General features: G+C 37.1%; 1 protein-coding gene across 4 annotated transcripts in view; it reads right to left on the reverse strand.

Annotated features, from left to right (window-relative positions):
- Nucleotides 1-18,574, reverse strand: part of LOC100020400 (sodium-coupled monocarboxylate transporter 1-like) — a 124,274-nt gene that overhangs the window by 53,451 nt on the left and 52,249 nt on the right. For all 4 annotated transcript variants that reach the window (XM_056798751.1, XM_016425756.2, XM_007503299.3 and 1 more), the window contains exons 6-8: nt 14,857-14,997; nt 11,607-11,736; nt 9,761-9,849 (exon numbers count right to left, since the gene is read on the reverse strand). In XM_056798751.1, the coding sequence (XP_056654729.1) occupies nt 9,761-9,849; nt 11,607-11,736; nt 14,857-14,997 (360 nt within the window). The remainder of the gene's footprint in view (nt 1-9,760; nt 9,850-11,606; nt 11,737-14,856; nt 14,998-18,574) is intronic.

Raw genomic sequence — 18,574 nt, forward strand, 5'->3', positions numbered from 1 at the left:
AAAAACTTTTTTACTGAATTAGAAAAAGCCATAACAAAGTTCATTTGGAAGAACAAAAGATCAAGGCTATCCAGGTAAATCATGAAAAAAATGCAAAGGAAGGTAGCCTTGCAGTCCCAGATCTCAAACTATACTATAAAGCAGTCATCAAAACATTATGGTACTGGCTAAGAGACAGAAACGAGATCAGTGGAATAGACTTGGAGTAAGTGACCTCAGCAAGACAGTCTATGATAAACCCAAAGATCCCAGCTTTGGGGACAAAAATTCACTATTTGATAAAAACTGCTGGGAAAATTGGAAGAAAGTATGGAAGAGATTAGGTATGGATCAACATCTCACACCCTACACCAAGATAAACTCAGAATGGGTGAATGGCTTGAACATAAAGAAGGAAACAATAAATAAAATAGGTGAACACAGAATAGTATACATGTCAGATCTTTGGAGAAAAAAAGATTTTGAAACCAAGAAAGAGTTAGGAAAAAAATCACAAAATGCAAAATCAGTAACTTTGATTACATTAAATTAAAAAGGTTTTTTTTACAAACAAAATCAAAGCAACCAAAATTAGAAGGGAAACAACAAATTGGGAAACAATCTTCATAACAAAAACCTCTGACAAAGGTCTAATCATTCAAATTTATAAAGAGCTAAACCAATTATACAAAAAATCAAGCCATTCTCCAATTGATAAATGGACAAGGGACATGAATTGGCAATTTTCAGTCAAAGAAATCAAAACTATTAATAAGCACATGAAAAAGTGTTCTACATCTCTTATAATCAGAGAGATGCAAATAAAAACAACTCTGAGGTATCACCTCACACCTAGCAGATTGGCTAACATAACAGCAAAGGAAAGTAATGAATGCTGGAGGAGATGTTGCAAAGTAGGGACATTAATTCATTGCCGGTGGAGTTGTGAATTGATCCAACCATTCTGTAGGGCAATCTGGAACTATGCCCAAAGGGTGATAAAAGACTGTCTACCCTTTGATCCAGCCATAGCACTGCTGGGTTTGTACCCCAGAGAGATAATAAGGGAAAAGACTTGTACAAGAATATTCATAGCTGCACTCTTTGTGGTGGCCAAAAATTGGAAAATGAGGGGATGCCCTTCAATTGGGGAATGGCTGAACAAATTGTGGTATATGTTGGTGATGGAATACTATTGTTCTCAAAGGAATAATAAAGTGGAGGAATTCCATGAAGACTGGAACAACATCCATCCAGGAAGTGATGCAGAGCGAAAGGAGCAGAACCAGGAAAACATTGTACACAAAGACTGATACACTGTGGTATAATCAGAGATAATGGACTTCTCCATCAGTGGAAGAGCAGTGATCCTGAATAACCTGGATAGATGCATGAGAAAAAACACTATCCATATCCAGAGGAAAAACTGTGGGAGGAGAAACACGGAAGAAAAACAACTGCTTGATTACACAGGTTGATGGGATATGGCTCGGGATGCAAACTCTAAATGAACATCCTAATGCAAACACCAACAACATGGAAATAGGTTTGATCAAGGACCCATGTAATACCCAGTGGAATTGTGTTTCAGATATGGGAAGGATGGGTGAATGGAGGGAGGGAAATAATATCATTCTTGTAACCAAGGAATAATGTTCTAAATTGACTAAATAAATTAATTTAAATTTTTAAAATGATTGCTAGATGGAAAAATTAGAAAAGAAATGAGGTTTGGAAGAATTGGAAAAGGAATTAATAGTTTGTCACAAGATGTTTGAAGCTTTGTCTAAGCAGCAAATTGCCAGAAAATTAGAATGTCCCAAGGAGAAGTCACCAATTTTATGAGAAAATAGGTAATATCAAAACAAAATTAAAAGGACTTCTGGGTAAACATGGCTGCAATCTAGAAGCGAATCGCTTCCTCTCCCCGGCACAGAGCAAAATAGACTACCTGAAAAGAGCATAAAAATAACCTTTGGAAGAATGGAGGGACTCTCCAGTACCCCACAGAAACGAAGGTATGTGGGGTTTGAACATTTCAACACTGTAAGGAGGAAAAATTGCACAAAAAGGTGAAGTGAGCCTCCCTTTCCCCCCACCTCCCCCACCAAATCAGAGTAGGGTATCAGAGCGCTCGATGGGACAGCGAGTGAGTGAGGACCTTCTCTGTCTGGGGTGGGGGGGGCACACCAGGGTCCTTGGGATCTAAAGACTGCTAGGAAATGACCTCTCAGGGAGGTTACACGGGAGAATCCTGTGCACTGGGGAGCACACAGACTGCGGGTCCCCTGCAAACTGGGAACAGTGAGGAGTCTCAAGAGTCTGTAAAAACTGCCTAAGGCCAAAGCATTTCCCCTCACTGTAGTGGGGGGGGGGCAAGCCAGGCTCTCTGGAAACTGACAGGGAATACCAGAGTTCCACCCCTCAGAGCAGTTTTACAGGAGATTCCTGCACATGGGTAAGAAGAGATCAAAGAGCACTGGGGCAGGAGGCGTGCAGAGCACAGGGGCAGGCACGCTAAGAAACCTCAGAGGCTGGGAAGAACTAGTATGAGGCAACCTAAATTCATAGAAAACCCACCCATATCACCCAGACCTCGGACTAAAAAGGAAAGGGGTATAAAACCACTAAAGGAATGGCTCACATGGCCCAAAATCAAGCCTCCAAGAAGAAAGGGAAAAAGGAGACTATTGAAAACTTTTATGGTGGGAGTACCAAAGGAAAAGAAGAGAAAGAGGATGAAATCCAAAAAATCAAAAATTGCCTCCCAAAATGGAAATTATCCATAATCTCTGAAAGAACTCAAATTGGAGCTTATCCAAAAGACGGAAACCTTCTGGAAAGAAAAATGGGAGAGAGAGAGATCAGCAGTCTGATAGAGAAGACTTCACAATTGGAGAAAGAGCTGGAAGTCTCTAACAAAAGGATAGAACAAGCTGAAAAACAAATCCAGTCCCTAAAGACCAGAAATAAGCAACTGGAAGACAGTGAGCTTGTAAAACAGCAGGAATTAATAAAGCAAAGCCAAAAAATTAATGAATTAGAAGAAAACATAAAACATCTCACTGACAAGGTAACAGACCAGAAAAACAGAGGAAGAAGAGACAACTTGAGAATTATTGGTCTGCCTGAAAAACCAGAGATAAGCAAAAACTTAGATGCTATACTACAGGAGATTATAGAAGAAAATTGCCCACATGTTCTGGAGCAAGGGTGCAAAATAGAAATAGAAAGGGTTCATAGAACACCCTCCATACTAAATTCCCAAAAGACCACCCCCAGGAATGTAATCGCCAAATTCAAGAACTTCCAAGCAAAGGAGAAAATCCTACAAGAAGCCAAGAAGAGGAGCTTCAGATATAGAGGGGCTCCCATAAGGATCACACATGACTTAGCGGCTAATAAGCTAAGAGACCTCAAAGCATGGAACACAATATTTAGAAAGGCAAGAGAGCTGGGTCTCCAACCAAGAATCAACTACCCAGCAAAACTGACTATATACTTCCAGGGGAAAGTATGGGCATTCAACAAAATAGAAGATTTCCAAGCATTTGCTAAGAAAAGACCAGATCTTAGTGGAAAATTTGATATCCAGGCACAGAAAGCAAGAGAAACATGAAAAGGTAAATATGAAAGAAAGGGAAAAGGAGAAAAATCTTATCTTTTTCTTTAAGTCAAACTCTCTTCTATAAGGACTACATTTACATCAAATTATATATATTAATATGTGGGGAAAAGGTATTGTGTAACTCTCAAAAATTGTATGCATCATAAGAATAGTTAGAAGAATCATGCATAGGGAAAGATTGGGGTATCAAGAAAATTTGGTGAAGGGGGGGGAAAGAAAGAAAAAGGAAGGGGGGAATGGTCAATGATACTAAGATTTACTTCAAGAAATGTGGGGAAGAACTAAATAAAATAATATTTCCCATACAAAGATACACATGGGAAGGGGAGGGGAAGAACTCTCATATGAAAAGGAGAGGAAGGGAGAGCTAAGTGGTCTTACTTAAACCTTACTTTCAGTGAAATCAACTCTGAGAGGGAAGAACATCTAGATCCAATGGGATCCTGAATTCTATCTTATCCAACAGGGTAAGAAAGAAAGGAAAATTAAGGAGGGGGAGGGAGGAGGGAGTATAAAAAGGAAGGGAAGGAGAGGGGGAGGGGAAGGGAGCATTAAAAGGGAGGGGCTTGAAAGGGAAGCATATCAAGGGAGGGGACTAGGGGGACTGACCAAAAGTAAATCACTGGTTCAAAAGGAAATAGCTAAAGAAGAAAGGGCAGAACTAGGGGAAGATATCAAAATGCCAGGGAATCCACAAGTGACAATCATAACTTTGAACATGAATGGGATGAACTCACCCATAAAACATAGACAAATAGCTGATTGGATTAGAACCCAAAACCCTACCATATGTTGTCTTCAAGAAACATATATGAGGCGGGTTGATACTTACAAGGTTAGAATTAAAGGATGGAGTAAGACCTTTTGGGCATCAACTGATAGAAAGAAGGCAGGAGTTACAATCATGATATCTGACAAAGCCAAAGCAAAAATAGACCTGATCAAAAGGGATAGGGAAGGTAAATATATTCTGTTAAAAGAGAGTATAGAAAATGAGGAAATATCACTAATCAACATGTATGCACCAAATGGTATAGCATCCAAATTTCTAATGGAGAAACTAGGAGAATTGAAGGAGGAAATAGACAGTAAAACCATATTAGTGAGAGACTTGAACCAACCACTATCAAATTTAGATAAATCAAACCAAAAAATAAATAAGAAAGGGGTAAAAAGGTGAATGAAATCTTAGGAAATAGAGTTAATAGACATATGGAGAAAAATAAATAGGGACAAAAAGGAATACACCTTCTTCTTAGCACATGGCACATTCACATTGACCATACACTAGGTCACAGAAACATGGCATACAAATGCAGAAAAGCAGAAATAATAAATGCAACCTTTTCACATCATAAGGCAATAAAAATATTGATCAGTAAGGGTACATGGAGAGCCAAATCAAAAATTAATTAGAAATTAAATAATATGATATTCCAAAATCAGTTAGTTAGAGAAGAAATCATAGAAACAATTAACAATTTCATTGAGGAATATGACAAAAAACATTAACTGCTCATGGGTAGGATGAGCCAATATAATAAAAATGGCCATCCTACCCAAACTTATTCATCTATTTAGTGCCATACCCATTGAACTTCCAAAAAAATTTTTTACTGATTTAGAAAAAACCATAACAGAGTTCATATGGAAGAACAAAGGATCAAGCATATCCAGGGAAATAATGAAAAAAAAATACAAAGGAAAGGGGCCTTGCAGTCCCAGATCTCAGACTATATTATAAAGCAGCAGTCATCAAAAGAATTTGGTACTGGCTAAGAGACAGAAAGGAGGACCAGTGGAATAGATTAAGGGTAAATTACCTCAGCAAGACAGTATATGATAAACCCAAAGATCCCAGCTTTGGGGACAAAAATCCACTATTTCATAAAAACTGCTGGGAAAATTGGAGGACAGTATGGGAAAGATTAAGTTTAGATCAACACCTCACACCCTACACCAAGATAAATTCAAAATGGGTGAATGACTTGAACATAAAGAAGGAAACTATAAGAAAATTAGGTAAACACAGAATAGTATACATGTCAGACCTTTGGGAAGGGAAAGATTTTAAAACCAAGCAAGACTTAGAGTCACAAAATGCAAAATAAATAATTTGGACTACATCAAATTAAAAAGGTTTTGTACAAAAAAAAGCAATGTAACCTAAATCATAAGGGTAGCAACAAATTGTGAAACAATCTTCATAGTAAAAACCTCTGACAAAGGTCTAATCATTCAAATTTACAAAGAGCTAAACCAATTATACAAAAAATCAAGCCATTCTCCAATTGATAAATGGGCAAGGGACATGAATAGGCAATTTTCAGATAAAGAAATCAAAACCATTAATAGGCACATGAGAAAGAAAATCCCTTATTAAATTATAATAAATATAAGAGAAAAAATCTCTTATAATCAGAGAGATGCAAATTAAAACAACTCTGAAGTATCACCTCACACCTAGCAGATTGGCTAACATGACAGCAAAGGAAAGTAATCAATGCTGGAGGGGATGTGGCAAAGTAGGGACACTAATCCACTGCTGGTGGAGTTGTGAATTGATCCAACCATTCTGGAAGGCAATTTGGAACTATGCCCAAAGGGCGATAAAAGACTTTCTGCTATCGTACTGCTGGGCTTGTACCCCAAAGAGATAATAAGGGAAAAGACTTGTACAAGAATATTCATAGCTGCACTCTTTGTGGTGGCCAAAAATTGGAATATGAGGGGATGCCCTTCAATTAGGGAATGGCTGAACAAATTGTAGTATATGTTGGTGATGGAATACTATTTTGCTCAAAGGAATAATAAAGTGGAGCAATTCCATGGAGTCTGGAACAACCTCCAGGAAGTGATGCAGAGCGAAAGGAGCAGAACCAGGAAAACATTGTACATAGAGACTGACACACTGTGGTACAATCAAAGGTAATGGACTCCTCCATTAGTGTCAATGCAGTGACCCTGAACAATCTGCAGGGATCTAGGAGAAATAACACTATCCACAAGCAGAAGAAAAACTGTGGATGTAAAAACACCGATGAAAACCAACTGCTAGACTACAGGAGTTGAGAGGATATGACTGAGGAGAGACTCTAAATGAACACTCTGGTGCAAATACCAACAACATGGAAATGGGTTTGAATCAAGAACACTTGTGATACCCAGTGGAATTGCACATCAGCTATGGGATAGGTGGGGGTTTGGTGGGGAGAAAAAGATCTTTGTCTCCAATGAATAATGCTCAGAAATGACCAAATAAAATAATGTTAAAAAACAAACAAACAACAAAACAAAATTAAAAAGCTGAAAAAGTAAAATATAAGATATCTCATGGCAAAAACAACTGAAAAATAGATTGAGAAGAAAAAATGTAAAAATCACTGTGCCATCTAACTCTGAATTTCATGTTAGGGCTGGGCTCTGTGAACTTCTGGAAAGAAGCTCTGGAATATCCTGATGCTGCTTACTTGAGGTTTTGGTTGCTATTCCAGGATCTCAGGACTAGACTGGAGACCTCTAAACTTTCAATGTTCCTAAAATGGTCTGATCCAGGGAAAAGTCTGATTGCTGTCTTCACCATGGCCTGTACTCTTACCAGTTCCTAACCTAAGTTTGGATCTGAATAATAGATGATTGCTGCTGCCATCAGTCCTGTCAATCAGGTGGTGAGCTCTGCTGGATTTGCTAGTCTTGGTATACAGACTAGACTGAGTGAAACAAGTGATTACTTTAATTAAAAAAAAAACCTAAAGAACAATCTTTGAACTAACCACATACACAATTTTACTGTCTTCAAATATTTTTCACCCCTTTGATTTGCCACCATTGTGAGTTAGTAATTTAACATTTAAAAAAGATTTACTTTCCCAATTACATGAAATAATTTTCAATATACATATTCTGAATTTATACAGTCCAAATTGGCTCCCTTCCTCCTCCCCCCACCCACCCACCCCTACATCTCAGAGATGGTAAACAATTTGATCCAGAAATATGTAGAGAACATATTGGTCATTATTATTGCAAGAGAATATTCATATAAAAAACAAAACACAAAAATAAAAACACAAATAAACTAAAGTGAAAAACAGTGTGCTTTAATCTCCATTCCAATTTGAACAATTCTTTCTCTGAAGATGGATAGCATTCTTTGTCATAAGTCCTTCAGAAATATCCTAGATCACTGTATTCATGAGAATATTTAAGTCCTTCACAATTGATCACTGAACAGTATTGCTGTTACTGTGTACAATGTTCTCCTGGCTCTGCTTATTTTACTATATATCAGTTTGTGTAGCTTTTTCTGAAATCATCCTGCTCATCATTTCTTATAACAATAGTTTTCCATTATCATCATATACCATAATTTTCTCAGCTATTCCGCAATTAAGGTTCATCCCCTCAATTTCCAATTCTTTGCTCTCACAAAGAGACCTGCTATAAAACTTTTGTTTGTCCCCTTCATTTCTATGACATACTATTCTGGTTATCATGTCTGTACTGTGCCTGGCACAGAGCAGGGGCCATATAAAGGCCAGCTGCTGTGCTTAGCAGCATCATGAATGGCTTTGAGTGACAGGGTGCGGAAGGAATGGAGACAGGAAATACAACTCATTCAAGAAGCCTGGAATGATGGGAGAGTGAAAAGGGAGGATTCAGGTTAGAGAGATTTCAGGGGCAAGGGGGAGTGTTCATTGGCTTGTTCCTTTATTAGCTCAGGGGATGCTGGGAAGAAAAGACTGGAAAAGACAAAACTGACAGTGAGGTCCTGGTGAAGAGGAGAGCCTCAAAGGCAGAATCCAAGAGGGGAGGCAGCCAGCATTCTCCCTTTCCTTCCTTTCCCTCACACATCACTCTCCGTTCCCTTCTCATTTCTTCCTCTTGGTGATCTTGTCCATTCCTTTACTTTTAACTGTCCCCTCTCTGAGGACTCCCATATTTCCATTCAATCTGCAAGCTGTAAAGGTAATTTTACATTGACTTAATCTAAATTAATTTGGTAGCCAGAGAAAATCCCAAATAAAATACCCAAGTCTGTTTGGAAATTTATGGGGATTTTAATTAATATAAAGGGAAGGAATTAAGGAGAAGAGAGAGAGATAGGGTATAGGATTTCTCCCACCTGGCCTTTGCCAGGGGGAGTTCAAAGACCTCCACCACGAGGTCTTTGAAGAAGATTAAAGGCTTTCCTAAGAGGATAGTGTTTATAAGGTAAAGTAGAAAAGAATCAGCCTAAATTCCTAGAGAGCTTAGTGAAGATGCCTCACCTGAACTAGGCTACTAAGCTTCTCCCAGTATAGTATCAAGGAAAACTCACCGCCAAACCTGACAATAGCTTCCACCACACCAAGATGCCGAAACATTCAGCAAGCTGCTGCCAGCCACCTCTCCGTGGAAAGAGCCGGGAGAGAGGAAGTGACACGAAATATATAGACAGTTTTTACATCACTTTTCTGCATCTCAAATGTACCAATGGTAGCTTAAGCTTGACTTAGGACAGCCCAGGGGTCTGTCAGTTGTTTCTGATTTGTCATTTGCTAGCACATGTCTGTCATAGGCCATCCTCCTCAATACTTAATCCTTAAGTAGGGATGTAGACATTCCTCTTTTGTTAGATTAAGCAGGGTAGAGTAAATCTAAAATTCACAAAGTCCAGCCTGTCAGTGCCAGAACCACTGGGCTAAACCGAAGGACATCTAACCTGACCCCACTCCTATAGCAGAGTTTAATTAAAGGCACAGAGAATTTAATTAAAGGCACAAGTTGCTGAAATGGGGAAAGTGCAGAAACCTGCCTTTAAGTCTTGCCTTTGACAGAGTGTGAAAGTCACTTAATCTGTTTGAAGTTCAGTTTTCCCATCTGTAAAATGGGCATGCTTAAAATTCCTAACTCATGAGGTTATTGTGAGAAAAGTGATTTGTAAATGTTAACGTGTGATATAAATGGGAGTTATTCATCCCCACCATGGATACATTCTGAGGAGAGTAGGTATTTCTAAGATTTCTTTAAATTCTAAAATGTTATAAAACTATAAAGTCATATTTAACAAAATTAATTAGTTCTATAGCTATACTATCTGATTACTACAAGCATCTAACAAGAATAAAATTTGAAGGTTCCAAAAAGACACTACAAAAATTTCATTCCTACCTCAATGTTCCACTATAAGCAGCTGACACAAAAAGTCCTGAAAGTCCTCTATGGGCTCTTAGAATATTCAGTGCTAGGTATGGCATGAGCTAGAAAATAAAAGGATGAAATTAATTGCTTTTTAATATCATATAGTCAGAGCTACAGGTATTACTACCTGACTGTCCCTTATCAGTCTCCTCTGCTGATTCACCCATCTAACAAACTTCAGTCAGTCTTAACTTAGAGGAAGAGGGAGGGTCCCCCAAGGTTCTCTGCTCTCTTTCTTTACATGGTGACCTCATCAGCTGCAGGGCTTTGTCATCTCTACACAGATGATGTGAACATCCTACTCCCTAGCCTTGACCTCTCTAAGCCTCAAAGTCCCAAACTCAAAATGTCTCAGGCAGAACCTTTTCCTCCCAAACTCACCCCCCCCCTTCTTATTTCTGTCAAAGGTGCCACCATCCTTCTAGTCTCATGGGAAAAGCTGAAATCTTGGTAATATTCTTGACTCTTCAACTCTCCCTCCTTCCTCCTCTACTTGGCTTAGAAGCCCTCCTCTGCAAGTGCATAGCTCCCATCCTACTTCAGGGCCACATTACCTCCTGCCCAGATTCCTGCATGGCCTCCTCATTGCTCTCTATTGCTCTCTCTGCCTCAAGCCTCTCCCCATTCCAGACTCTCCTACATATGGTTGCTCCCCTTCTCAACCAACTCCAGGGGTTCCCTATTGCCTCTAGAACCAAATAAAAATCCAAAACCAAAACCAAATCCACTAGCTGACTTTTAAAGTCCTACACTGCCTAGTCCCAACCCATGTTGCCAGCCTCATTCTCCTACTCTGCTGTCCAGTCAAACTCATCTTCCTCATACAAGACACTCTCTCTTTAGTCTTCTCTAGCTTTTTTCCTGGCTGTTCCCCATACCCGAAGGCACTGCCTCCTCATCTCTGCCTCAGAGAGCCCTTCTCTTCCTTGAAGATGAGATTCGAGTCTCATCTTTGGGATTAAGCCTTTACAGATCCCCATCTGTCCCACCCTCCCAAACTACCTTGTATTTAACTGTCCTCTCTCTCTATTTATTGTTGCTAGATAGAATAACAAGCTGGGAGTGAGGAACACAAGTTCAAATCCAGCCTTGGACACTTAGTTTGGGACTCTGGGCAAGTTATTTAACAGTTTGCCTTTGTTTTCTCATCTGTAAAATGCGATGTAGAAGGAAATAGTAAACCACTTCAATATTTTTGCTGAGAAAACACCTAGTGTGGTCATGAAAAGTCAGATATGACTGAACAACAACAAAATGTCATTTATTCACTTTATATTTATGATACATATACATGTGTTCTTGTCGCTATTAGAACATAAGCTCATGGGTTGTACAAATTGTTTTATTCTTTGTACTTGTATCTCCCACACATAGCGCACTGCCCAGGAGATATCAAGGGCTTCATCAAAATGTATTGAAAGATTGAACTTTAAATGTACTTAGTGTCTAAAAATTGATTTTTATTTTATTTTTAATATTTCCTAGATATATTGACATCATTGTGTCAAGAGACTAGAAATATTCATTTTCTCATTCATTTCCTGAATATAACTAGAATGAAATCAAAACAAATATTGTGTACAATTGTACAAATATTGTCTACAACTTCTTGTAGAACTAATGAAAATAAGAACACATTCATCTCATACAAATCCCAAATCAGTTTCCCCTAAAACCAACATTAACAGTACTGCTGAAAGTTCTAATTTGGGAACTTGTTCCTACTTTTTTACAATTGATAGCTATTTCTTAATACATCTTATTTCCCCTTACTGAATGATTTAACAATAGAATTATAATCATTTGAATACTTAACCTCATGTCTTGATGAAATTTTATGTCCTTCATAAGGATCACAGCCACGATACATAGAATACAATGCCAATCCACACATCACTGCACAAATATTAACAACGTAGAGTCCCAAAAGATTTAGATAAAGGGCTCTAAAGATATAAGGAAAAAGTAAATATGATTTCTATTCAAAACTGAAAGAAATATATCATCTTGAAAAAATGGAATTATATTATCAGTATGAAGTCTATATAACTTACATGGTTTTCAAATATAATTCCTTCTTCTTTGAGATTTACTTTTTTCCCAATAATTCAGGGGCCCCCAAACGTTTTACACAGGGGGCCAGTTCACTGGCCCTCAGACTGTTGGCGGGCTGGACTATAAATAAAAAACTATGAACAAATCTGTATACTGCTGACTGGGATAGCGGAGGCTGCAGCGCTGGCTGGGATGGGCCTGTCACACCTTGCACAGGTCCATCACTGCCACCACTATACTGAGCAGCAGTATGCACAGTGCGGAATCCCCTCCCCCAGATCACTGCTCACCATGCTGACGTCTTCCATTGTGCAGCCACATAATCCTTTGCTTGGTGCCTCGTTCTCATTCAGTTACTCTCAGAACAAGGCACCACACAAAGGATCATGTCACCAGAAGTAGTACTGTATGGGAGCGATGCTGCACTTTGTGGTGCCGCCATATACAGTGCTCCTCTCACTGACCACCAATGAAAGAGGTGCCCCTTCTGGAAGTGCGGTGGGGGCTAGATTCATAGCCTCAGGGGGCCGCATGTGGCCTGTGGGCCATAGTTTGAGGACCTCAATGATTCAATGAATCATTGAACAAAACAAAAAAGATGAACAAAATGATTGCCAATCCACTTGGCAATCATTTTGTTCATCTTTTCAAAAAGCAGCATTTAGTTTTATTAATGAATTATATAGTAAATTTTCCTCTTAAAATATTTTTCCTATAATTCTTTTCCTCTTTTGAAAACCATAACTCTTCTCTCTTAGTAACAACCCTAAGACAAAAGAACAAGAAAGGGCTATGCAAATGGGTTAAGTGCCTTGCCCACCTTCACACAGCTAGGATGCATCTGAGGCCAAATTTGAACCCAAGACCTCCTATCTTCAAGGCCTAGCTCTGTATCCACTGTGCCACCTACATGCCCCTTCTCTAATTTTCAGAATTTCTTCCTGTGGTCTTGTTCCTTTAAGAAGTTGTACTAATTACATCTAAGGCTGATAAGACTGGATTTATATGATCAAACCTTGTTAGAGTATAAACGTAAATGATAGCCTTTTCATTGGATCCTATTATATATAATAGCTAATTTCTCTCCAATATGATGTAGCTTCCTGGGTGTCTCTTGGTCTGGGGACAAAAACAAAAACAAAAACAAAAAACTTAGATCCTATAAAGGATCCAAAAAAAGGGATTCCAGTTTAGGTTATCACAACCCAAATTAATATAAATCCTCAGTTGAATGACCTAAGACTAATCTATAAAAATTAGCCTAACCAAAGTGCCTATTCAAGAATTCTTTGGCTTCAACATACACAAGATATGTATGTGAAGTTACAAGGCATCCACCCAGGTTTATTTGGGTGTACAAATTAAATTCAGTACAAATCCAAGACCATCAGGGTCAATCAAGAACAAAATTTTTAAATGGTTTCTCATTTTACTAAACACATTAAATTTTCACTGAAATTCTGCCCAGAGCTTCCATTGAGGACACAAAGCTCCATCATCTCTTATTTCCTCATCTTAGACTTGGCTTTTGTTATCTCCTCCTGACTCTCGCATTTCAGCCTCCCTTTATCCTCTGCCTTCCCCCATTCAGCTGTAAACTCTTTGAAGGCAAGGGTTGTCTTTCTTTTAAGAAAAAAAAAAATCTAAGACTTATCACTGTATGCCTGGAACTTAGTTGATATGTAATAAGTGATTATTGATTGAGAACAATGCCATACTTGACCAATGCTTATTTTATTAGCAAAAGCATCATTAAAAAAGGAGTGAATCAATACAAGTGAATCAATTGCCAATGTGATAATTTTTTTAAAATTTTTTTGTTAAGATCAACCATATTTTGTATTGTATTGGTATCAGAAAGTAAAAATAATACTTATGCCTATCCAATTAATCTAGCTTTTCCAAGAAGACCTCAGAAATTTATATATATATATATATATATATATATATATATACATATATATATATATATATATATATACATATATATATATATCCCTGTTGAAAAACAAGTAATTTGTGCCCACGATGCTTGGGGAAATGGGAAAGAGTGGTATGCACAAATTATATGTATTATAATTGCCCATCATTAATAGTCAAATATTATTGAGCTTTTGTAGCAAATTTCTTTCTACTAGTTTCTAGGAACATATATAACAAAATCTAGCTGTTTTTTCTGTCCAGTTATTTTACTCATTAAAAAATAAAACAATTTCTTTACATAGTCTTTTTTTCCCTTCAACAGAAAGATAGACCGTGGACCAATTTTTCACATAACTAAACCTAGTCGGATAGTACTAGAAAAAAAATTTCAATAAAAAGTTGTTAATTCCTTTTAATGCACCTTCTCCACTTTTGATACACTCCCCACCCAAGATAGGCATAGCCTGCCCCATAGGTAGAGCGGTGCAATGGAATATGAGCAATGATTTGAAGGATATCTTTATGAATACATGAAATGACTCGGTCAAATATTGATCTTCAGTCACATGGAGCAAGCAATAAATATGACTTTTAAAACCCAGTGATAATAAGGGAGAAGCAGCTAGGTGGTTCAGTGGATACAAAGCCTAGCCTAGAGTCAAAGCACCTGGATTCAAATTTTGCCTCAGACACTTCCTAGCTGTGTGAACCCCAACTGCCTAGCCCTCCTGGGCTCTTTTGCCTTGGAACCAATACTGTATAGATTTCTAAGACAGAAGGTAAGGTTTAAAAAAAAATAACAAGGGACAAAAGGATGAAAACAAGGTTGGAAAGGAAACAGAATTTTTTGTATAATTCTAACAGAAATCTGAGCTCAATTATGAATCAAATCATCTTATAGGAATAATATTTGGTAGTGATTTAAAATGAATTGAAATGAAATGAAGCTATTATAAACCACAGATTTATTTAGCTTGTTTAATGTTCTTTTTAAAATCAGTTTTAAATTATCCTTATTTCTTTAGAACTTAGTCAAAGATCAATGACAATTTAAACATTAATTACAAACACATGAAATGTGGACTTACAATTTTGCATGGGACCTGGTTTTGCAGCATACATATCTCTGAACTTGGCAATGGTTGATACCAAAGATGCTGGTCCAGGTAAAGGTCCCACCTACTACCATTGTCCAGAAAGTATGGTCTAAATGGGGATTAGGATCAAATCTACATAAAAATAATTCAGGAAAATAAGAAGTTCAAGGTGGAACAGCAACAAAACTTAACTACAAAGTATTTTGAATTGAGCCAAGAAAAAAAAAAGTTTTCCCCATTTTGAATGTTAAATTATCTAGATAAAAAATATTTAGACTAAAAAATGAGATTTGAATGTGACTGACACCCAAGTATTTTTTATAAATCTGTACAAAGGAATTCCTACGAGGAGCTAAAAATGTTCACCTGCTTAGCTAAAAGTTGTCACCAACGTCTCCTTGCTAAGGCAACATTATATGTCAGTGTCAACAAAACAGAGAGCAGAGAATGTAGTCGGAGAGTAGTAGAAGAGCATGGCTTCTCTCTAGATTCTACACTGAATTCCCACATTCGTGATACAATGAAGGGGACTGCCTTGTGCCTTGTGACAATTGTGACAATTGAATGATGAGGTATGGGACAGAGTACTCAGTAATCAGTGGATACTGTAAGAAAAATAGCAAAGAATAAGAACAATAAAATGAGGATATCTTCCAAGATAATGACTGAGATCCTATCCAGACTTAAACCTTTTGATTCTACAAAATCATAAGCAGCTCCTGGCTTAACCGTTACAGAAAGTAAAGTCTGCAATTAAGGTCTCCATGCCTGGCAAAAGACAATAGAATGAGGCACAATTCCCTCTTCAGATAATATCAAATACGATAATGGCAAGAGAGAAAGGTCATCTAATGTTCACTAAGTCAACTTCTAGATTTATGCAACTGTTCACTTTTTTTCCAGGTATTTTTGGCCAGTTATTGTGGCGGAACAGACAGAGAAATTGATTTAAAACCAGGGGGTCTAGTTTTAAAATGCGAATCTGTCTGCCTCGCCTTCCATATGTCACATAGCCTTAATGCATCTCAGTTTCTTCGGGTGAAAAATAGAAAGGGGCCTGCCTAGAGGGAAGAGACTTGGCATGAAGGAGAGCTGGTTTCAAGTCCCGTCTGCCACATTCTGGCAGAGAGATTCTAGCCAACCCACTTTCTAGTCTTCCCAGGAAACTCCTCAAGACTGTGATTTGCAGAAAGGGATTCTGATGGAGGACTCTCCTCTCTGAACATTTGGGTCCAAAATTTAAAAATAAAAAAAAAAAGGAGCACTAGCTCTGGAGTCAGGAAAAAAAATACTTTTTTGCATGTGCTTCTGAAAGAAGCTGCAGAAAAAACATGAAAGGATGCGGACTAGGTTCCTACAAATATACTTTTCTCTTTTAAAAATAAATTTATATTATATGAAAGCTCACAATTTATGTCCCCCTTTCCTCCTTCCCACTCCTCCCAAACTAGAAAAGACCTCATTTGACACCCCCAAAAAATTCTGTGTCTGGCTTGTTTCTGTTTATAAGTTCTTTCTCTGTAGGTGGACAAACACAAGGTATTCTTCAAAAAATATTTCTGTTTAACGGCAATAATTTCCGATGATCATCTGTGAAAATTTGGTTACTCTCAGTAATGTAATGATTTGGACAATTCTGAAAGACTTGTGACAGGGAATGCTATCTACCTCCAGAGAACTGTTGGGTCAGATGAATGCACATCAAAACATACTCTCTTTCACATCAGTGTTTTTATGATTTTATTTGGAGGTTTTGGTTTTGTATGAGTATGCTCTTACAACAACCACCAAAATGGAAGTGTATTTTACATGATAATACATGTGTGGCCCAGATAAAATTGTTTACCATCTCCAACTGGAGGGAGGGAAGAGAGGAAAGGTAATACTTTGAATCTTATAATTTTTTGGGAAAAACCATATGTTTAAAATTGTAATTGAGAAAATAAAATATCTTTGAATTGAGAAAAAATATTTCTTTTTCTTTTGCTTCAGAGAATGTTCTCTTGGTTCTTCTCATTTCATTCTCCATTTTTATGTAGGTCTTTCCATGTTTCTTTTCTAATTAACCTGCTTGTCATTTCTTGCTGCCCATTAGTTTTCCAGGACAATCATATGCCATAATTTCTTTAGCCATTTCCCACTGATGTGCATTCCTCAAATTTCTAGTTCTTCACTGCCACAAAGAGAGCTGCTATCAATATTTTAGAACATATAAATTATTTTCATTTTTCTCTCATCATCATAGGAAACAAACTTAATAATGATATTGCTGGGTCAAAGAGTATATACGGTTTTATAACTGTGAGGGCATAATTTCAAATTGCTTTCCAAAATAATTTAATCAGTTCACAGTTCCAACAGTACTGTATGAGTGCCCCCATTTTTCCATATCCCCTCCAACATTTTTCTTTTTACTGTTTTAGCATTTTAACCATTCTTATGTGTGTAAGAAGGTATATCAGGGTTGTTTTGATTTGTATTTCTCTAACCAGTAATCATTTAGAGAATAGTTTCATATGGCTACATAAAGCTTCTTTGATTTCTTCATCAAAAAACTCTCTGTTCATATCTTGCGACAATTTATCAATTGAAAAATGGCTTATATTCTTATGAATTTGACACAATTATCTATGGATTTTAGATATGAGACTGATATCTATAAGATTTTCCTCTAGTTTTCTGCTTTCCTTCTAATTGAAAACATTAATTTCATCTGTACAAAACTTTTTTTTTAATTTAATGTAGTCAAAATGAGCCATTTTATAGCTGACAGTGCTCTCTATCTTGTTTATTCACAAATTGTCCTATCCATGAATCTGAAGAGGTAATATATTCTCTGTTCTAATTTTTAAAAATTAACTTATTTATTTGGGGGGATTAGAAACAGTTTTTGGCAATTGTTTTTTGACATATTAGGATTCATATTTTCTCCCACTTATCTACTCTGCTCCTTCTCTAAGACTGTAATAATCTGATATACATTAAACCAGTATTTTCATGCAATACATATTCCCATATTACTCATGCCATGATAGAAGATGCATATAATATATACAATAAAAAATTTTTCATCACATTTTTTTCATTAATTCCCTTGATATTCTTGACCTTTTGTTCTTCATTAAGAACATATGTTTATTTTTTCTAGTTTTTAAAAAATTTTCCTCTTATTTTTTCCTGATGTCTTATGGATTCATTAGCTTCTATTGGTCCAATTTTAATTTTTAGAAAGTTATTTTCTTCCTTGAGTTTTGTTTCCTTTTCCATTTGGCCTCTGCTATTCTTTAATGAGTTGTTTTCTTCAGTGTTTTGTTCTATTTGCCTCCATTTTCATTTGGTCCATTCTATGGACCAAGGAGTTGGGTTTATGGAGAAAGGATTTTTCTTCAGTGTATTTTCCCTTCATTTCCTTTCATCCTATAAGTTTTCAGGGAGTTGATTTCTTCAGTGAACTTTTCCCATCTGTTGAGTTTTCTGTCAGTGTTCTTATTTGGTTTATTATTGCTTTTCAAGTTCTTCCAGAGGTTGTTTTTGGGTCTGACATCCTTTCACATGTTCCTTTTGAGTTTTTATATGTATCCTTTTTCTCACTGTTGTCTTCTGAAATTCATATTCTGGTCTTCCCTGTCACTAAAGTAACTTTCAAAGGTCATGGGGTTTTTTTTTTGTCTTTTACTCATTTTTCTAGTTTGTTTTTCCCTGTTACTTA

The sequence above is a fragment of the Monodelphis domestica genome, chromosome 5 (assembly GCF_027887165.1).
Source record: "Monodelphis domestica isolate mMonDom1 chromosome 5, mMonDom1.pri, whole genome shotgun sequence".
Lineage (NCBI taxonomy): Eukaryota > Metazoa > Chordata > Mammalia > Didelphimorphia > Didelphidae > Monodelphis > Monodelphis domestica.